Here is a 22002-nt window from a genome sequence, read left to right as displayed (position 1 = left end):
GAGAGTGGGGGGAGTAGCTCTGAAGGAGCAGCAGAAGTGAGTGTGTGTGTGTGGGGGTGTTATCGAGGGGAAGAAAGAGAGAGTGAGTGAGCGAGAGAGTGAGCGAGAGGTGGGGGTTTTACATAAAGCAAAGTTTAAAAAAACAATTACGAAATGATGAACGAAGCAAAGTGCCGACTACACCGAGCATCTTCTTGTTTCCACTGATCGTAAAAAAAGGAGTGAGTGTGTTGTGTGTGGGGGGTGTAGTAGAGTGGGAGAGAGAGAGGAGGAACGTTGCGAGAGAGTTGGGCCGAGGAGGGGTGGAGCGTGCTTGGAAGGGGGGCGAGGCTGCGAATGGGAAACGCAGCGCCACGCATGCAGAAGTTACGTGGTGGTTGTGGTATCAACACCATTGGCATCGGCAGCGGCAGCAGCATCATCATCGCCAGCAGCAGCAGCGGCGCCGGAGGGCTCGCGTCCTACGAGAATACTCAGCGTGAGTTTCCACATTCACCGGTGCTGATGTGTCTCTCTCCCCTCGCTCTCAAAACCGATGTGTCTCTCTTTTTTTACGATCAGAGGAAACAAGAAGATGCTCGGTGTAGTCGGCATTTTTCTTCGTTCATCATTTCGTAATATTTTTTTTAAACTTTGCTTTATGTAAACCCCCACCTCTCGCTCGCTCTCTCTCTCGCTCACTCTCTCGTTCTGCACGCAGTTCTTCTCGCAGTCCGACGGCCTCCGACGTGTAGCTCATTCCTCGCTCTCAAAACCGATGTGTCTCTCTCAAAACCGACGTGTCTCTCTCCCCTCGCTCTCACAACCGACGTTTCTCTTTTTTTTTACGATCAGAGGAAGCAAGAAGATGCTCGGTGTAGTCGGCACTTTGCTTCGTTCATCATTTAGTTTTTTAAATCTTTGCTTTATGTAACCCCCCCCCCCCTCTATGCCCCCCCCTCTATGCCCCCCCTCTCTCTCGCTCTCTTTTTTTCACGTCTTTTTTGTACTACTACAAGTGATGCATCTGCACGCAGCCCTTATCGCAGTCCAACGGCCTCCGACGGGTAGCTCATATCTGCATGCAGAGCTCCCCGTTCACCTGCCACCGAGCACACGGCCTCCTCCATCGCCCACTGCTCCTTGAAGGCCGGCACGGCGTGGGTCAGCCACACATGGCAGAACTCCAGCCCACACACCCTGGGGCTCCGACCAGAGCGCGGAAGATGCCCAGGCTGCTGGCCGGACGTTTCCCCTCCAAGACCACCTTCCTCGCCCTGTATATGGCGAGCTTGGCGTAGCCGACGAGCACGTTGACCAGCCCCTGAATATGTTGGGATCCGTCGCCCTTCGGGTATCCAAATATGAGGACCGTCAGGGAGAAGTGGAGGCTGAACCTTAGGAGGATGTTTCTCAGGACATTGAACAACAAGTCCAGGCTCTTGCACTCCACGTATCGGTGCGCCACCGTCTCCACTTTACCGCAGAACCGGCACTCCGGGGACGTGTCGGTGAAGCGCGCCAGGGAGGCGTTGGTGGTGACGGTGCCGTGGGCGATGCTCCAGCTGAGGTCACCGATGCGGTTGTACGTCGGGCTGGAGTAGAGTTGCCTCCAGTGAGGCCTCTCCGGAGAGATGCAGGGCAGAGCTCTCCTCCAGGCGTGGTCCTTGTGGCTCCTCAGGGTGTCCTGTTGGTGAAACCGGACCATGTAGGAGTAGAGCACCTTCCTCTTTACATTTGCGATGGCCACCTCCGGTAGGTCTCCCAGCCGGCACAGGTTGTGATCCGCCTTCGCTTGTCGGCATTGGCGATGCGGTGGCACGACGGAGAGCTCCTTCACTCTCGTCTATGTGCCTATCTCACATGGCCCCACCGCGTTCGCCCTGAATTCTTCATCGTTGTACATTTACTGAACGTTTCTTTGCGTTTTCGCATTTTTTGATGGCCCGGGACACTCTCGTAAACGAGACTCATCCTTGATGGTCTCTACGAATTCCTCACCTGGCTAACCAAACATTGTGAACGTGGACACACGTGCCATCCAGCTGCTGCATCCATCCATCAACTCAAAATCTCCCATTAACTCTCTCTCTTTCTCTCTCTGGCACGCTCTGCCTCCACCCCTCCACCTCTCCCCGTCTCCAAGCTTCCTCCACCGACCAGGGGAACCGGCCCGCCTGGGTTTCATTTGCAGTATCTGGCAGAGCCGCCGGGGCCCACCACGTGTCATTGCGGGCGAGGCCGTGACGCCAGCCGAGCAGTAGCAGCAGCAGACACACAGAGAGAGAGAGGGCGGCGGAGAGGGGTGGAGAGAGAAACTCATTGTGTTCAACACTCCACGCGCGGCGTCGTTTCGCATCAAGCGTGAAGTGAAGTGAGCGACGCGGCTGCTAACCGAACGGGAACGTGTTCACAGAGAGTTCACCTGGAGTTGGCACGTGTTCCACCTGCAGGTGACACGTGTTTCACCTGTAATTGTTTGGGGCTCGTGTCCTGTCGACTCTGTTTCCTGTTTACATAAAAAAAAACACAGTCGAGTTTGTACTCGCTTCATGCGGAAGATGCATTCGAAAATAAAGGGTAAAACCATGAACTAAACTTTTTTTATTTTCCCAGGTAAGGTCCAGTGAGCCGTGTAGTTCCTTTTCAGAAGCGACCCGGCCACAAATGATTGCTCAACGAAGTGGCTTATCGCGTGGACATTTATTGCAGCCAAATACTCTAAAGTCTGAAGGCACGTTTCTTAAAAAAATAACACGAAACGAAACCGCACGAGGAGACAGCTGCCTGCCGAGTAGCACACACAGCACACACGCAGCACACACGCAGCACACACACAGTACACACACACACACAGCACACACACAGTACACACACAGCACACACGCAGCACACACACACGCAGCACACACACAGTACACACACAGTACACACACACAGTACACACACAGCACACACTGCACATACACAGTACACACACACAGTACACACACACAGTACACACACACGGCACACACACGGTACACACACGGCACACACACAGTGCACACACACAGCGCACACACATAGTGCGCACACACAGCGCACACACACAGCACACACACAGTACACACGCAGCACACACACACAGCACACACACACAGTACACGCACACAGTACACGCACAGCGCACGCACAGCGCACGCACACAGCACACACACAGTACACACGCAGCACACACGCAGCACACACGCAGCACACACACACACAGTCCATACACAGTACACACACAGCGCACACGCACAGCACACACACAGCACGTACACAATGTTGTCCCACGTCTGACCGCATAGCCGCACATGAGTGAATTCAAACCGCGTACTTTAAAGTAATTCTTTTTTTTTTGGTAGAAACAGGTTAAGCCACGTGTACGTGAATTCTCACAAACCGAACCCGCCTAAAGCGAGGGCAACCTGTAAATTGCGAGACGCAATTCTGCCCGAACGACAGCGCTACGCAAAACGATACGTTACTTCTGCCTTGAGGCTGCTGCTGCTGCTGCCGCACCTCCGATCAGCACGGTTGGCTACGTACAGTGCGAAAGACCGGTTGCCATTCTGTGCAAAGGCTCTTCGCGTCAATCGACTGCTGGACGAGTGCCTCTTGCACGCCGTGCAGAGTCTGGGGGAGTTGGTTGACCATACTTCACCGCGCTGGTCATTGCGGGTTGGCGAAGACCACGAGCGTGAACCCTCGGGAGCATTGAAGTTGAGTACAACGTCGCGTTGGGTGCTCCACTGCCCTCTGCTGCCCACACCGTAGCCCGGCCGCCCTGTCTCGTCTCATGGGATTCACTCCAAAACGCGAGGACTCACCAGGCTCGCTCAAGTCCCTGGATTGGCTTCTGATATTTGGTGAGATCTGGTCAGTTTTGTTGCCAGATGGAAGGGTAAAAAACCAATTATCATATTTTTTACTGGCAAATGAGGTTCCAATGGTGTAAATGCTTACCCCGAGCTCTCATACTGTGATGGTGCATTGTCTTTGTGTTGTGCGCCTTTTGGCGTCATCTGGTCCAACCCATGTGAGACTAGGCTCTAAGGAAAGCTGTCTCGGGTGTGGACCAATCAACTTCAAGGACAGTGCATACATTATCAGAGTTATGTTTGCATTATGACTGCAGGTATTGTGGTCTATGCAAACATGACTCCTTGTAAAAAAGGAGTCAGTTTTGTTGCCAGATGGAAGGGTAAAAAACCAATTGTCGTATTTTTTACTGGCAAATGAGGTTCCAATGGTGTACGTGCAGAACTGTTCACCCGTTTTAAATGTCAATCTTCTCCGAGCAACCCGCGGTGTGTGACCTGCATCCGTTCGACCAAGTGGGGGCCACCTTGTCCACAGTCAAGTGCTGCCCTCTCTGCTCTGTAGGAGGGCCACGACCCGAAACGGCGGCTTATTTACGTTCTCATTATTAGGCAGGCATCGATGACGAATGTAGCGAGAGGGGTGTGTTTAGATTTTCGCCCGCGTGTGTGGATAAGATCTGCTTGCCGAGAGTTGAACGTGTGCGTGTGAGGGCTGCTGTAAGCTCCCACGACGACATTTGACACCTCCCCCCCCCCCCGTGGGTCACAGGTAAACACAGGTGTGGCTGAACCTGCTGGCCCTGCGTAGAAAGGACTTTCAACTGTTGGAAAAGCTACGCCCGGTGGGTTTAAAAACAATCAATAACAATTTTTTTTATTTTACCAGGTAAGGTCCACTGAGCTATGTAGCTCTTTTTAAATCCTTTATATTAAGTGCACTTGCTTGCTTGCTTGCTTACGACCGTGCAAATCTTTCGGTCGTTTTTTAACCCACTTCCCGTGATCCAATCGAGCTGACATGTTGCACACAGACTCTTTATAGGAATTTTTTTTTATATTTAATTACCAATTGCTTAATGGTGGCAGGCAATTATCTGACCCATAGGTGGCAGCCATCTTAAGCCAGAGGACGAGAGGACTCTCGCCGCCACGCATATAAAGGATTTATAGTTGAAAACTTTGTTTTTACGGGTTAATTTTTTCAGAAGTGACCTGGCCACAAATGATAGCTCGACGAAGTGGCTTGTCGCGTGGAAATGTCTAGCAGCCAAATGCTTTAAGTGCGTGATGTTGATTCTAAATGTGGAGGGGAAAAAACCGGAGGACCTGGAAAAAATATCCACACGACCACGGGGAGAACATGCAAACTTCAAATAGACATCAGGTGTCAGGGTGGGGATCGAACCCCTGAACTCCTGCATACCAGGCGAGGTAGTTAACAGCTCGCCACTGTGAGTTGGGGGTTGTGTAGGATTTAATAATGATAATATATGTGTGTGTGTATAAAAATATAACTTTAACCGTGTTTGTAAAAATGCAGGCTCACGAGAGATGGTGTTGATGGTTTAAGGGGAGGATTGATCATGACCGATGATGTTAAAAGTTGACGTGAACTAAAACACTGCGATGAAATAAACAAACTTCGAGTAGAACCGATCCCATCGCCGCGGATATTATTCACACCGGCCTTATCCAAAAGAAAACATAAGCTCAGTTTTTTTTTTGTGGAAACAGCTCTTTGGAGCGGAGAAAAAGAAAATAACCCTGCGGTGCATTTATCTTCACAACGCAGATCCTGCACCAGTCATCAACGCTCACGCACCGTGACCCAAGAGCACCGCCCTTCACCACCCTCCCTGTGCTGCCAGCTCGCGTACCACCCAGCTCCTTATAGCAACGGCGGGGCTAAGTTCCCCCCCACCTTTTTAAGTCATCACAATACAACTTAGCGATGGGCGTCGCAGCCTATCCCCGTGCACGCGGCGGGTGAGAGCCGGAGCAAAATGTGTGGCAGGCAGAAGCAGATTTCGCTTGCCGTTCAAAGTCTTTTCAACGTTGTCCGTGCAGCTATTGCAATGCCTCCTTTTAAACAGGGGTCAGTCACGCTGCGGGTTTGTCTGCTTCCCCACCCTTCTCCGTGCAGCCTCAATCTGCCCTCCCTCTCTCCCCTCCCTCCCTCAGGTTCGTGAGACGGCGGGAGGAGGCCTGAGTGAGGCCGAGCGGCGGTGTGGGCGGGGGAGGGCCGCCGCGACAAGCCCCTCCGCATGGCGGTGAGCCTGAGCGGCCGCCTGCGCCGCCTCTGCCGGGGCAGCGGCCGCGTGCTCGCCCTGGTGGTCGCGGCCTCCGTGCTGTGGCTGCTGTTCGACATGGCCGCGCTGCGCGTCTCCTTCGCCGGCTCCGAGTATTCCAAGTCGGAGAAGAGGATCCTGGGGGACCGGGACTCCCTGGACGAGCGCGCCAGGCGCCACCCGCGCTTCGGCTTCCTCCGCGCCGCGGGGGGCGCCGCCTCGACGCGGGCCGCACCCGTGCCCGGGGCGGACGAGCCGCGGCCCAACTTGGTCGACAAACGCTTCGGCCGGAGGAGGGGGGCCCCCGACCCCGCCAAAGGAAACGCGAGCCGCCCTCGCGAGCCTCCCGCGGCGGTGGCGAAATTGGAAAAGCGGAGGCTCGTCGTGGCCCAGCGTGCCGGCGCGAACGAGGACGCGGCGGGGCGGCCCGGCGTCGTCGCCGCCGCGGCGCCCGCGAGCGCCGCTCCCCCGCGCCCGTCGTTCCGCGCGAGCCCGGGCCCTCCGCTTCCCGAGGCCGGCGCGGGCGCGAAGGCGGCGGAGATCCGCGCGGCGGGGGCGAGATCCGCCCCGCCGATGGAGACGGCCAGGCCGGAGGAGCCACGGGGGGCTCCGATCGCGCGAGCCGCGGCGGCCGTGGACGCCCAGCGGGGCGAGGCTCCGGCGAACGCGACTCCGCCGGTGGCGGCCGGACACGAGGCCGACGGAGGTCGACCGGGGCGCGTCGCGAACGGAGCGGCGAAGCAAACGAAGTCGGCGGGGAAGATTGCGGACGGAGGCGGCGTCGGAGAAAGTCGAATTGGGCGCGCGACGTCAAAGCTCATTATTGACGCACCGGGCGATGAGGGGGTCAAGTCACACGGTGTCGCCAATAAATCCACCGACGCAGCTGGCGCGTTGACGACCGACCGCGCGCAGGACGCCGGCGTTGCTCGTGGCTTGAACTTGACCGCGACGGCAAAGCGTTCCACAAATATGAAGAGCGCCACCCCGCCGCTCGCACGCCGGACCCGCCAAACGAACGGAGCCGTCGAAAGGTTGCTTACCGCTCCGCCGCTGCGGAGGAACGATTCGCGTTCGCCGGAGCTCAACCGGGCAAGTCGTGACGCCGCCAGCCCGGGCCGGGCGGCCGCCGGCCCACTCCACCGCGGGCACGCGGCGTCGGCCAACGGCACGGGCCGCGCCGCCGTGCCGGAGGGGCCACGGCACCGCCTGCTGGCGCTGGACGCCACGCTGTCCCCCCGGGACCCCCACGCGCCGGGCCAGTTTGGGAACGGAGTGACGGTGCGGCCCGAAGACCAGGAGCTCGCTGACCGGAGGTGGAGGGAGGGCGCCTTCAACGTGTTCGTCAGCGATCAGATCCCCCTGGACCGGGCACTGCCGGACTCGAGACCCCCAGCGTGAGCTTGTGCCTTTTCACGGACAAAGACAAAGATCCCCCGCGTAGCCTTTAGCAGACTGTTGGGGCAAGTGCTGTTAGCGAGGACCTATGAAGGCCGGCACGGCACACGAGGGTGTGGGTGGCCAGCACAGTTACAATTGGATGTGATGTGCCAGGTGCAGGAATGGTTTCCGATCGCCCGTAGACTGCAGACAATATGTGACTAGTAGCCACAGCCATAAGTGAGAGGAATACTGGATATGTCGTGCCATTTGTGAGATTAAGCGCTAGTTTTACCCGCAGAGGGTATTTGAAAAGTGCATTTGCAACGATAATTCAGGATGTTTAGCCACAACATGAACGGCCCAGTTCCACGACCAACTTGACATTCGTATGAAAAGTGAAATGTTGAGGGCACAAGTAAATAACGCACGCCAACTCCACGGGTTAGCATGATCCAACTTTTACCGTGTTGCCATGTCAGCGGTAATGATATTGGAATGGAAAGAAAATATTAATTACGGAAAAATGTCACGAAAAATCTGGTTAGAGTTCACTTAATTTTTTCACGAAGGCATGTTTTCTCAGAGCCCCCTAAGGGATCGTCCGAAACTCTCGGCAATCGAGGTTCGTCTCTCCTCGTGGACAGACCTCCACATCCCGTCATGTTTTGCTGGTCAGACGCTGCGAATTCTACAGCCGCGGGGCTTAATTTCACCCGCTGTCTGTCCACGTCAGAAATGTTTACCCGCGCCTGTTGTTTATGTTTATTGAGTTTTTTGAGCCAGCTGGCCATGATTGGTCAAGGACACCACGGCGCTCCACGCTCGCCATCCGTTATACCCGGCACACCACGTCCAGTACTCCCTTCGCCATAGCCTTGGCTACTCTGCGGTCCCGCTCTCTATGCCTACTCCAGTCTACAAGCGACACGGGCACGCTGTCGCCCTGGCACGCCGACCGGAGGTCACCGGTTCGATCTCCCGGCGTGGCCTTTTATTAAATGCCTCCACAACTCCGCCTAGTAGTGTACGTGGGTAAGTCACAGTTGATCGGCAGGCCATGTGTGGTGGGTTAAAGCGTGGGTGCCTCCCACCCATTGACCAGCATGGCAGAGCAATCTAGATTTTATTAAACAAAACAGTTAAGGCACACTGAGCTATTGACACTTTTTGCAGAAGCGACCTGGCCCCAAATCGTAGCTCAACTAAGTGGCTTACCATCACGTGGAAAATTATAGCAGCCGAATAAGTAACTTTCTGGAGGGGCCCCCTGGAGTTCCCTCTAATGGGGGAGTCCCTTCCGCCAGCCAGTGTGTACGTACGTACACACGTCGACCGTGCTAATCGGTGGAGCGAGCAAGCATTCGCGGGGCCGCACCGTTACCGTGTCTTTTTACGTGCGCGGTACCGGTGACGTCTGATGAGAACTCCGTCGCCGTCCAGGTGCGCGGATCAGATGGTGCCCGACGCGCTGCCGGCGGTCAGTGTCATCATCTGCTTCATCGACGAGGCGTGGAGCACCCTCCTGCGCTCCGTGCACAGCGTCCTCAACCGATCGCCGCCGGGCCTCCTCCGCGAGCTCATCCTGGTGGACGACTTCAGCACCAAGGGTGACCGCCACCTCCCCCCACCCCCTCCTCACGGTGGCTAGGAGATGTTAACTACCTCGCCTGGTATACAGGAAGTCGTGGGTTCGATTCCGACCCTGACGCCTGCTGTTGTATATTTTGAGTTTGTGTGTCTCTCATCATCATCATCACGGTTGTAGGAGATGTTAACTACCTCACCTGGTATGCAGGAGGTCGTGGGTTCGATTCCGACCCTGACGCCTGCTGTATATTTGGAGTTTACTTGTTCTCTCTCTCCGTGATCATGTGGATTTTTCTCCGGGTCCTCTGGTTTTAGAATCAACATGTATTTGGCTGCTATACATTTGTCACGTGATAAGCCACTTCGTTTAGCTGTCATTTGTGGCCAGGTCGCTTCTGAAAAAAGAGCTACATAGCTCAGTGAGGCCTTTCCTGGTAAAATAACAAATAGTTTAGTTGAGATTTTCCTGTGAATAGACTCGCCCACCTCCCCCCACCCCGTCGTAAGAATCTGGAATTTTTCCACCGCTCGTTCGGGGCTGTAATCGGGAGGTGAGCACCGGCCTCGCTGCTCGTTTGAGAGAGAGGAAGTCTCTTCGCGGATTTTTTTTTTTACTTTGACGGCCGCGAGTCGGCGAGATGCGCCATCTGTGTCGCGGCGCGAGATGCCACTCGGAGGGAAGTGCCCAAGAGCATTGTACTACTTGCCTGTGGCCGTCTCTCATGGAATGCCTGGGCAGGCGTTCATCCAGCAGTGGATAAATCGTGGCTGACGATGGCGACGGATAGTTCAGTCGTGGGCGGCGGCAGTGGTAACCTTTGTGCCTCGCGGCAAGAAGGGCCTGGGTTCGATCTCCCGACTCGGACGCCTTTCGCTGTGTGTGGAGCTTGTTTGTAGCGTGTTCTCCTCCCCGAGTTCTGCATGGGTTCCCCTCCGGGTTCTTCAGTTTCGTAGCAAAAAAAAAAAGAAAAATCAAACACCCCAGCAACCTGCAAATCACGCAATTGGGATTACACACTTAGCAACATTGCCCCCTATTGTGAAAACTTGGCAGGACCCTCCTGAAACAAACATCTTTGAGATGCAGTGTTGCTTTCCCGGGTTAACAAGCTCGCCAACAGTAATACAATCTAGAGGGGCATATCAGAATCGGAATATTCATTCATTCTGGAGGAATCCCATGAGCTTATCGAAGCTCTTTTTCACAGACGTCTATTTAATTGATGGGCTGTTTGCGCTGCTCCAGCTGGTTCACTTGACGTATTAACCGCTCCAGTGTGCCGCGCATGCACTGTACCGCCTTTGAGGTTAAAACTTATTCGCGGTGCTTCTCCTAAAACCGCATCTTCACGTGCGGTAGCTCAAGTAATAGATCCTGTGCCCAGAGCCGATGTCTTTCCGTTCGTAGGGCAACAGTCGAGGAAACACATTCGCAGTTTGCGCTTCTACGCCAACCTGCCAACGCATCGTCCGATGCGTCGTTGAGTAGGATTATCGCTGCTACAACAGCTCCCGATGGTGCCATGGGGAAAAGGGGCCAGGGCTCTGACTAAATAACAATTCCTGGGGAGGGGGGGGGCATCCATCCATCCAGCAGTGGATTGACAAAGGGCTGAATGAGACGGTTGTTATTATTTCTACAAACAACCGGACGCTGCCACCCACCCCACAGAGCACCTCAAGGAGAAGCTGGACAAGTATTTGGCGGACTTCCCGAAAGTCCGTCTGCTGCGACTCACCGAGAGGCACGGACTCATCCGAGCCAGGCTGGTCGGCTCCGCTGTTTCCACTGGTACCCACCCACAGCCGCAACAAAGACGGAGACACCCCCTCCTGCCCCCCCCCCCCCGCCCCGTATAGCCAATGACGGACTCTTGGGGCAATTGTTGTTAAAGCGAGCACCTATGAAGGAAGGCCAGCACGGCACGCGAGGGGGTGGGTGGCCAGCACCACGCCCGACCTCCTTTGTCTCCCCAGCGGTGATGTTTACACGTCGCACCACAGGTACTCGTTTGAGGTTTAGTCGACCTAGGGGAGGCCCAGGATCGCTTCAGATAATTGTCACTGGTGATGGCCGTGAGCGGGAATCGAACTCGGGTCGCCGGGTTTAAAGCGCAGCGTGCTAACCACCGTGCCACCGCTCCAGGCTCATAAAGATAAAAATCCGCCCTATAGCCTAAACAGACTGTTGGGGCAAGTGCTGTTAGCGAGCACCTATGAAGGCCGCCACGGCACACGAGGGGGTGGGTGGCCAGCATCACGCCCGACCTCCTTTGTCTCCCCAGTGGCGATGTTTGCATGTCGCAACAGGTACTCGTTTGATTATAATCGCCATTGGTGTTGACCTTTAGCAGGAATCGAACCCGTATCGCCGGGTTTAAAGCACACCATGCTAACCACCGCGCCACCACTCCCCACACACACGCACGCACACAAACACGAGTCTGCATGGGCGTTAACACGGGTCTATGAGCTGCGCCTGTCATTTTTAGAAAAAATTCGACAGCGGCGGCCATGTGCAGTCACTTTCCTACACTTTCAACGGTCATCACTCTTGACTCGTAAAACCTCGGTCCTCACACTTATGAAACATGTCGGTGCATGACCCTGTAGACCAAAACTACCGATCCCCGCTATGGCTTTGCCCGCGACCGCCAGAGTGCATTGTCTGCTGTACACGCTGCCGCGAACAATCCGCCGCCGTGTGACTCCTTTGGCGAATTCGGGCGAGAAAATAATTTCGGGAAACAAATCGGGAGGCGCCAGCGTCGACTACGACGCTCGCTTCGCTTGATCCGCACCCACGGTTAGCGCGGTTGGCTACGTACGGTGCAAAAGAAGTTCAGCATACGCACGCACGCACATCACAAACCTCTCCAACCTTGGTTGCACTCAAAGGACCCGTCGATGGCTACACTGCACATTACAGCTCCATAAGATGACCAGGTCACCCCCCAACTATTCTGTTCCTGCGTATGGCGATATGCTTCAGGAGCTGAATAGATGCCAATGTTGGGGGTCTGCTCGCCACGACAGGGCTTTGGGAGAGTGAGTTTCGTGTAGTTTTTGCTATCCCTCCTCCATTGAAGGAGCGCAGACTACAGTGATTTATTATTCGGTCCACAGTGTGGGTTGTGTGGCCTTTCATTTTCCATTCGTGTGGATGTGCGCTCTGATGCGGGGTTGATGGTTACACCACCGGTGTCTTTGAGGAATGTCAGAGCCGGGAGGTGCGATGTTTGGGTCTCATACGAGGTGTTTATTCTGGATGTCTGCCGTTGTTTGCTCTCTGTTCGCCAATTGCCAAACATGCTTATTTAAATCCAGAGGCGTTGGCGGGCGGGTCCCTCTCATGTCATGCGGTCTTCTTTCAAAGGGGTAACGCCTTGCTAATGAGCTTCGGAGGAAAAAAAAAAACTCGCCTACTTCAGGATTTTCTCCTTTTAAACGCAACTGGACAAACGTTGATTCAGAACATGTATTGTCTGGGTATTGGTCACGTGTAGTTCTGCAGAAGCTGCATCTGTTATGTATGTATGCTGGACTTCTTCCGCACCCTAAATAGCTAACTGTGCAAATCGCTGGCGCCGAGGGGAAGGACAACAAACTTAAAACAAAAAGCAGTCTTAAAGAAATTAGTTTTTAATCTGAATAATTTTGAAAGTGCGTGGCTCCAGTGGCTTCCTAACATCAGAAGGAAGAGCGTCCCAAGTGGCCAGCCAAAATCCACCGCTTGTGACGATGGCCGTAGTTCGCGTGACGATGGCTTATGCGCCCTTGGCAACGTACCGCGTTTCATTTCGTGGCCGGCACTTTGCGCGCGAGTGACGAGCTGTCGTCGCCGCGCCCGTCTGCCGGGTGGCGCGTGCGAGCGCAGGCGACATCCTGCTGTTCCTCGACTCGCACGTGGAGTGCAACGTGGGCTGGCTCGAGCCGCTCGTGGCCAGGATCCACGCCAACCGCAGCCGCGTGGCGTGCCCCGTCATCGAGGTGATCAACGAGAAGGACATGAGGTACGAGCTCCACGAAAACGACATTCGTCGTACACACCACCACCCCCACTCCCACCCCCCCCCCCCCGTTCGCTCACGATTAAACTGTCCGTGGAAACGTCCGACATCGATCGCATCGCCCGCCCGTCTTGCACAGCTACCAGCACGTCACGGACTTCCTGCGAGGGGTGTTCGAGTGGCCGCTGAACTTTGGCTGGAGGGCGACGCCGGTCGACGTCGTGGCGGCGCTTGGCCTGAAGAGAGAGGACCCCTTCCCGTGAGTGCTCGCAGAACGCACGCGTGGAGCAAGCGCCGTGAGTAGCGAGCGGCACCTAGGAAGGCCGCCACTGCGGCACACTGAGGGGGTGGGGTGGCCAGCACCACGCCCGGGGCGCAGTTGTCTCCCCGGTGGCGACGATTTTACACGCCCGTACCAAAAGTACTCATTTCAGGCTGAGTCGACCTAGGGGAGGCCCAAGACCAGTTGGAATCATCGTCACTGGCGTTGGTGGCTGCGAGCGGGAATCGAGGAATGGAACTCTAGTCGCCGGGTTGACCGGAGTTTGCGTGACGGCCTATGCCCCTTGACGAGATCGGCAACGTCTCGATTTCAGACGGGAGAAGGGCGCTTTTTAAATCCTTTATATTAAGTTCACTTGCTTGCGCGCTTACGACCGTGCAAATCTTTCGGTCGTTTTTTTAACCCACTTCCCGTGATCCAATCGAGCTGACATTTTCCACACAGACTCGTTGTGCGTGACAATTAATTTTCGTGAAAAAAAAATTCAAAAATTTTACACTTTTTAGGGAAATTTTTTTTATATTGAATTACCAATTGCTTAATGGTGGCAGGCAATCATCTGACCCATAGGTGGCAGCCATCTCAAGCCAGAGGACGAGAGGACTCTAGCCGCCACGCATATAAAAGATTTATAGTGAAAAACTTAGTTTTACGGGTTAATTTTTTATGTTTTTGTGGGGTGGGTGATTTGATGTCCCTGTGCAATAAGCTGGGGAAGATTTTCGCGTCCCACATGAGCGGCGGTGTTTCCTCGTGGTGGCCACGAGAGGGCGGCCGTGGAACGCCGCGTGAACTCCGGGGACTAACCCCACCACCAACACCGTGTCCCCGTGCCCTTCCCTGCGTGCGTGGCAGGTGTCCTGTGATGGCAGGGGGTCTCTTTGCCATCGACAAGCGCTATTTTTACGAGCTGGGCACCTACGACCCTGGCCTCGAGGTGTGGGGAGGCGAGAATCTTGAGCTCTCCTTCAAGGTATTTGGGGCTCCGTGACAACAACAACAACAAAGTTTGTTTCCGGAAAGGGAGATCTGTTTGTGGGATAATTTTCGTCGGCCATGGTTGATCCGCTGCTGAATGAAGGACTTCCCCCCCTCCCCCCCTCAGCTTCTGCCATATCTTGTGATCCTGCAGTATAATACAACAACAACAACTGACATTCACCACGGAGTGGCGGTGACGTCACCGCGGCGCTTGTGCCAGGCTACGTGCACTTTAAGTGTCGAACGCCCGCTGGCAGGAGATCGGAGGGATAGACCCAGGTGCCGTGGGTTGACTGCCTTAGATGACTGGCAGATGCACCAGCTGTATAATAAGCCAGCCAGCATCTGCACACGCGAGCTGATTCATCGCTCCGTCTCCACAAGGACGGGCCCCTCGAGCTATTTCCATTCCTCGGCTCAGATGCGTCTCCGTTCTTGACAATTGGCAAGTGAATATTTTATGGCGGAAAATTTAATTTCCCCCCCCCCCCACCAAAAAAAACCGTAATGACACGTACACAACAGGGGATCAAAAGTCAACAGCGAAACAAATGACTGAGCATTTACATAGCTAAGTGGATTAAAATAATTGTCATGAAGAATAACACATTGCGATTACTCTTGACATTCGTTCGGGTTCATAAATATGATAATAGCTGCTCCAGCTAACCGGAAACGTTCACTCTCCGAGGGGATATTTCCGGCAGCGTACATCGCATCCGAGCGTGTTCCGTGGACTCGTAACACGCTCGGATGCAACCAAGCGTGCGTCGGAGGGCATAACGGCGCTGCCGCGTGCACGCAACGAGCGTGACCTGCAGCAAAACGTGCGAACAAACGCGCTCTGGCAATCCACGCATCGCCTTTGAAACTGATGGGCCCTGCACCAGAGACAGCCTTCCTTATGGCCTCGCCTCGCCAGTGTTAGACCAGAGAACGCCAAGAAAGTCCCCAACATCTTCTTGGTTCTTTCGGTAAAGTCACGTAGAAGGGAAATAATAAGATAATAAAAATAAAACATAATAAAATAATTCTCACTGCAGGGATTCATCTTCTTGGTTCTTTCGGTAAAGTCACGTAGAAGGGAAATAATAAAATAATAAAAATAAAACATAATTAAATAATTCTCACTGCAGGGATTCATCTTCTTGGTTCTTTCGGTAAAGTCACGTAGAAGGGAAATAATAAAATAATAAAAATAAAACATAATTAAATAATTCTCACTGCAGGGATTCATCTTCTTGGTTCTTTCGGTAAAGTCACGTAGAAGGGAAATAATAAAATAATAAAAATAAAACATAATTAAATAATTCTCACTGCAGGGATTCATCTTCTTGGTTCTTTCGGTAAAGTCACGTAGAAGGGAAATAATAAAATAATAAAAATAAAACATAATTAAATAATTCTCACTGCAGGGATTCATCTTCTTGGTTCTTTCGGTAAAGTCACGTAGAAGGGAAATAATAAAATAATAAAAATAAAACATAATTAAATAATTCTCACTGCAGGGATTCATCTTCTTGGTTCTTTCGGTAAAGTCACGTAGAAGGGAAATAATAAAATAATAAAAATAAAACATAATTAAATAATTCTCACTGCAGGGATTCATCTTCTTGGTTCTTTCGGTAAAGTCACGTAGAAGGGAAATAATAAAATAATAAAAATAAAACATAATTAAATAATTCTCACTGCAGGGATTCATCTTCTTGGTTCTTTCGGTAAAGTCACGTAGAAGGGAAATAATAAAATAATAAAAATAAAACATAATAAAATAATTCTCACGACGTTTCGGCCACAACGCAATTAGCCCAGCAGATACATAAATAGAAGACCGTGCACCACTCAACCTCCCCACCCCCACCCCCCCACCGTATTTCAGGTGTGGATGTGCGGCGGCGAGATCGAGATCGTGCCGTGCTCGCGCGTGGGCCACGTGTACCGGGCGGACAACCCCTACCCGTTCCCCGGCGGCGACAAGGTGGCCACGGTGCAGAGGAATCTGCGGCGGGTGGCCGACGTGTGGCTCGACGAGTACGCGGAGATCTTCTACGGCCGCGGCTACGGCAACGCGCTGCGCTCACGCGGCGGTGCCGGCGGCGGCGGCGGCGTGCTGCCCGAGGGCGAGTTCGCCGCTCGCTTCGTCCGCAGCTCCGTGGGGGACGTGGAGCCGCAGAGGCGGCTGCGCGAGGCCCTCGGCTGCCGGAGCTTCGGCTGGTACCTGGAGAACGTCTACGCGGACCTGCGAGCGCCGCTCGTGCAGGCCGACGGATGGGTGCGCGCGCCACCGACGGACGCTTCTGCGTCTTTTACCTCCCCCCCACCCCACCCCTCCTACCTCTACCACCCCGATACAAATACAAAGATCAACAACAACAATCGCCATTCGCCACTAAGTGGCGGTGATGTCACCACGACGCTTGTGCCAGGCCATGTGCACCTTGAGGCCACGTGAAGTGTCGAACGCCCGCTGGCAGAGAGGTCACGGGGCAGACCCAGGTGCCACGGGTCGACTGATAAAGATCGCAAGCACACACTCACTCACTTTCACACACACACTCACTCACTTTCACACACACACTCACTCACTTTCACACACACACTCACTCACTTTCACACACACACCCATTCACTTTCACACACACACCCACTCACTTTCACACACACACTCACTCACTTTCACACACAAAGACAAAGATCCCCGCCGTATAGCCTTCAACAGACCGTTGGGGCAAGTGCTGTTTGCGAGCAAGGCACACGACGGGGTGGGGTGGCCAGCACCACACCCGGCCGCCTTTGTCTCCCCAGTGGCGATGTTTTTACACATCACAAGGTACTCATTTGAGGCCGAGTCGACCTAGGGGAGGCCCAGGACCGGTTTAGATGAGCGTCACTGGCTGTTGGCCGTCAGCAGGAATCGAACTCGGGTCACCGGGTTTGTAGCGCAGCGTAGCGCGATTGGCAACACCACCACTTCCCCCCCCCCGATACGCTCGGTTCTCTTCCCACTCCTTTACAGAGGCCGCAGGGCCCAGAATCTCCCAGCAGCAGCAGCAGCAAGTCCTGCGCTGTTGGCGATCGCGGTCACATCATCCGTTGCCGACGTTCCCATATCAATCATCTGTGATCTGCTGCCATGCTGCAATACCAGTTATTCATCCAGGACAGACTCGCCAAGAAGGGCCTTCCTGAGAAGAGTCGAGTCTTTCTTGAGTTAGTAAAGCACTACTACGTTTAGGAGCAGAGGCACAGTGGTTAGCACACTGCGCTATGAGCCTGGCGATCCGAGTTCGATTCCCGCTGACGGCCATAGCCAGTGACGCTCATCTAAACTGGTCCTGGGCCTCCCCTAGGTCGACTTGGTCAACGTCGGGGACGAGCGACGTCTGAACCAGTCTCGGAATCCCCATTCACCAACCTCCACGTCCCTGGACGCTCGTGTGCGGACGAAAACCCCCACGTGACCAATATGGCATAGGTGGGGGGAGAGGCCTTCTAATGTTTGGGAATAATGTATTATTATTATTATCATTACGAAGTAGGCTCCTGAATATATCGAGTATTCCAGGATGCAGGAGAAAATAGCATGCTGGGCGCCAGGCCGGCCGACCAGCTGGCTGGCCGGACACGTCCAAAAGACGACGTACATTTTTCTTCTCGGTTCTTTCGGTAAAGTCACGTAGAAGGGAAGTAATAAAATAATAAAACATAATAAAAGCATTCTCACAAAGTGAAACATAATAAAATCATTCTCACAAAGTGAGAATGATTTTATTATGTTTTATTTGTATTTTTCTTACTCACTTTGTGAGAATTATTTTATTATGTTTTATTTTTTATTATTTTATTACTTCTCTTCTACGTGACTTTACCGAAAGAACCAAGAAGATAAATCCCTACAGTCACGAAAGCTTTAAATCGAAACGTTGCCCATTGCTAGTACGTAAGCGAGGATGTTTCCCCCCCTCCCCCCTTTCATTGTGGAAATGAAAATCGGCCCTCTGCACCCTCCGATTGCGATGGTAAGGCCGCCGTGATTAACTGCCGTGATTATCGCTCGTCACGCTCGGGGGGGAGGGGGGTTTCACCGTTTCTCTTTTGACAGGTGTGGAACGAGGGATCTAATCAGTGCCTGACAGTCATCAATAATAGCATTGAAGTGCACCTGTGCATTCAGACTGGTGGGGTGTCGAAGGTAAGAGCAACACGGTGAACTTGAAACTATACGAGTAGTTACGTGTATACGCTTTGGCTGCCGAGCGTCACGTGATCACAACTGATATACGAGTGCTTTGATTACAAACACGTTTCCGGAACGAATTATGCTCGCAATCCAAGGTTTTACTGTATAGTTGATTTGGTTGTTACGTAAAGTTAAATAATCAATTATATATCCATCCTTTTGTGGGATGTGTAAACACTGCTTGTAGGTATGTATGTTGAACTTATTTTGCCACCGTACGTTGCCAACCGCGCTAATCAGTCTGCCACAGAAATGTGGAATTTTAATTCTTGGGAAGAGGCCAACAACAGAGCTGAACTTCGCAGCATGTTTATTTTGGCAGCATCGTGCCCTAATTGTATGCTGTGCGGAATTATGCATTTTACTGGGTGGAAACGGCATCTATTTCCATGCTTTTGATTATTGCAAACAATGGGTGATAATAAGAAATCATTTCGCGTTATTCGCCATTCAGTGAGCAGCATCTGACGGAAAATATCGCCTCTTGCGTCGGGTTTAAAGACACCGGTTCCGAAATCAAATTATTTTCCCATTAAACATAACAAAGGTCGAATTAATGCGATGTTGCTTCGCACCGTAGGTAAACACCGAGGTCTAACGGGCCCAAGTAACGAGGCCGTTACATTATTTCACCTAAGAGTCGCATGTTAACGAAATGTCGTAACCTTCCAGTTAATAGCCGCACTCTTTCCCAGCTGCAGCAGTTTAACTACACGTGGTGGCAGCAGCTGCGGCAGGATGGGCTGTGCGTGGCGGCGTTGGGGGACCCTGCCACCGTGGGGCTGGTGGGCTGCCGGCCGGCCAGCGAGCCTCAGGCCTGGCTGCACTCACGCAACGAGCAGCCTCTGGTAAGAGCTCCCGACGATTACACCCCCGAGCTCTCATACTCTGACGGTGCATTGTCTTTGAGTTGTGCGCCTTTTGGCGTCATCTGGTCCAACCCACGTGAGACTAGGCTCTAAGGAAAGCTGTCTCGGGTGTGGACCAATCAACTTCAAGGATAGTGCACATACATTATCAGAGTTATGTTTTTTGTTTGCATTATGACTGCAGGTATTGTGGTCTATGCAAACATGACTCCTCGTAAAAAAGGTGTCAGTTGTGTTGCCAGATAGAAGGGTAAAAAAACAATTATCATATTTTTTACTGGCAAATGAGGTTACAATGGTATAAATGCTTACCCCGAACTCTCATACTCTAATGGTGCATTGTCTTTGAGTTGTGCGCCTTTTGGCGTCATCTGGTTCAACACCATGTGAGAATAGGCTCTAAGGAAAGCTGTCTCGGGTGTGGACCAATCAACTTCAAGGACAGTGCACATACATTATCAGAGTTATGTTTTTTGTTTGCATTATGACTGCAGGTATTGTGGTCTATGCAAACATGACTCCTCGTAAAAAAAGGTGTCAGTTGTGTTGCCAGATAGAAGGGTAAAAAAACAATTATCCGATCGTTACCTTGTTTATACGCCGTGGTCATCCAGAACAGACCGTAACAACGTGTAACGACGCAATGCCTGATCCATGAATACGAAGGAGACATTGCAGCGATGGTAACACTCCTCGACTCGTGATGCGGTCATCTGGGCTTGATCACCTGAATGTGAAATTGCAGTTGTTACTCTGCATCTACATCAGCCATACGAAAGAAGAAGACTGCTCCTGATGATCGCTACCCCCTACCTTATATTCACTGATCCTGACGATCGTTACCCCAGTAGGTTAAAGAGCCCGGACAGGCCCCCCCTCGTTCGTTCCCGAAATTTTTAGGCGCGTTGCGTTGCACGTGTTCCGCGTTTTTTTTTCTCACCTTTTGAAATTCCCCGCTAGTATTCTGGGTTCTTTAATGGCAATAAAAAATGCTTGTGTGTGTATATATATAACAAACACACACTCTTTGGGAAGGGTCGTGTGAAAAGATAGGCCTCTAAACCAGGGGGGTTGTGGTGTCACGGGGGAGGGAGCTTAATTAAATTGGTTCCTGTCTGTACTGCGGAGATACCAACACCCTCCATATAAATGAGGTTCAGGGCTGCTAAACGAAACTTTTTTTAACTACTTTAAGTATTTTTTATTTTATTTTACCAAAAAAGGCCCACTCAACGATGTAGCTCTTTTTCAGAAGCATCCTGGCCACAAATGATAGCTCAACAAAGTGGCTTATCACGTGGACATTTAAAGCAGCCAAATACTCCGAACGCAGGTTTGTAAATGTGGAGGGAAACACACTGGAGGACCCGGGCAAAAATCCACGCGATCACGGGAAGAACATGTAAACTCAAAATATACAGGCGTCAAGATCGGAATATAACCCATGACCTCCTGGATACCTGGCGCGGCCGTGGCACCGTGGCTACTGATCGTGCCCCACGCTTGCTTGAGCGGGGGGTGGGGGGAGATGCTTTGACAGTGACTTATAACGTTTATACGGTAAACAAATTTTGTTTTTACAGGCTTCATTAAAACCGTTTTCTTTTTGTATTCTGCTGGCCAGGCGAAGCACATTGTGAAGGCGTCCGTCAGAGAGTCTCTGTGCCTGGCGCAAGATGGGAAAGGCCTGAAGCTCGGCTCCTGCGACGTCCAGAACGCCTACCAAAAGTGGAACTTCGGCAGATATTTCGAGTAGCCCCAAGCGCTCAAGCGTTGTTGGAACGTCTCCTATCCCGTTACTTGATGGCTCATTGCCAGCAATATAAAAAAACTAGAGACCAGCATGCCGGGGACAGTTTCCCCAGAGCTTCGCTACAAATGTCGTATAGTTTTACAATTATGGTGACGTCGGGCCCCAAAGACTGACATATTATGGCTACAGTGTAGCTCTAATGTAAACACTAATTCCAGCGGGCGTTCGTAGTTAATGAATGCCTTTGCTCCTGATGCATTCTTTGAAATTGCCACACAAGACCACTGACTGAGGTTGGCAAATTGGGCTTGAACACGTAGTCGTGAACGTTTCACGAAATGGGTGTGGGAAGATGGAACAGCAATCATTTAATTTAATTCGCGGGAATGCGGCGAGCGTTTTTGTAAATAGTGTAATCAAAGGGAATAGCAGTGTAGTTTGTCACAGAAGGCAGTGGTGTTCTTCATTTTGTAAACATTTATTCTCGCCGATGTTTCAAGTAGTAGTAACGCAAAATTTAAGAAAGGCAAACAATTTTTGTAGTGTTCCAGAGGATTCTCTGTGTGTTCTTCCGTTTGTCCGTTGTGCGCGGTTCCCAGGATCCTTTAACTTAACATGGTGCATTGTTTTTGAAATGTAAACGAGTTGCCCGCTGTCGTGAATGATGAGGTGGGGATGCGATTGGGTCTTCCGATGGCGGGCTCGTCAATTTGGCATGGCGTGAAATTCCTTGGGTGGGGGAAGAAACTGGAAAAGAATAAATAAATAAACCCGTAAGAAA

At 52.5% G+C, this 22002-nt stretch overlaps 1 protein-coding gene across 7 annotated transcripts; it reads left to right on the top strand.

The window, feature by feature from the left end:
- Nucleotides 1–75: 75 nt before the first annotated feature.
- Nucleotides 76–22002, top strand: LOC144727814 (polypeptide N-acetylgalactosaminyltransferase 5-like). Of its 7 annotated transcripts, none has more exons than XM_078607259.1 (13): nucleotides 76–478; nucleotides 1467–2353; nucleotides 4597–4669; nucleotides 6009–7512; nucleotides 8939–9105; nucleotides 10758–10877; nucleotides 12963–13098; nucleotides 13235–13354; nucleotides 14234–14351; nucleotides 16239–16631; nucleotides 18462–18551; nucleotides 19295–19447; nucleotides 21093–22002. In XM_078607259.1, exons 4-13 carry the CDS (start codon nucleotides 6092–6094, stop codon nucleotides 21222–21224), a joined length of 2850 nt encoding a protein of 949 aa, XP_078463385.1. In that variant the 5' UTR covers nucleotides 76–478; nucleotides 1467–2353; nucleotides 4597–4669; nucleotides 6009–6091; the 3' UTR covers nucleotides 21225–22002. The 7 variants fall into 7 exon arrangements, with proteins under 7 accessions (XP_078463385.1, XP_078463098.1, XP_078463216.1 ...); XM_078606972.1 differs by having other exon boundaries at nucleotides 1467–2432; XM_078607090.1 differs by having other exon boundaries at nucleotides 1467–2432; nucleotides 5971–7512.

Source organism: Lampetra planeri, chromosome 1 (assembly GCF_965212315.1).
Source record: "Lampetra planeri chromosome 1, kcLamPlan1.2.h2, whole genome shotgun sequence".
Classification (NCBI taxonomy): Eukaryota; Metazoa; Chordata; class Hyperoartia; order Petromyzontiformes; family Petromyzontidae; genus Lampetra; species Lampetra planeri.
Note: the sequence above shows the minus strand (reverse complement) of the source record. Positions and strands in the feature narration are given on the sequence as shown.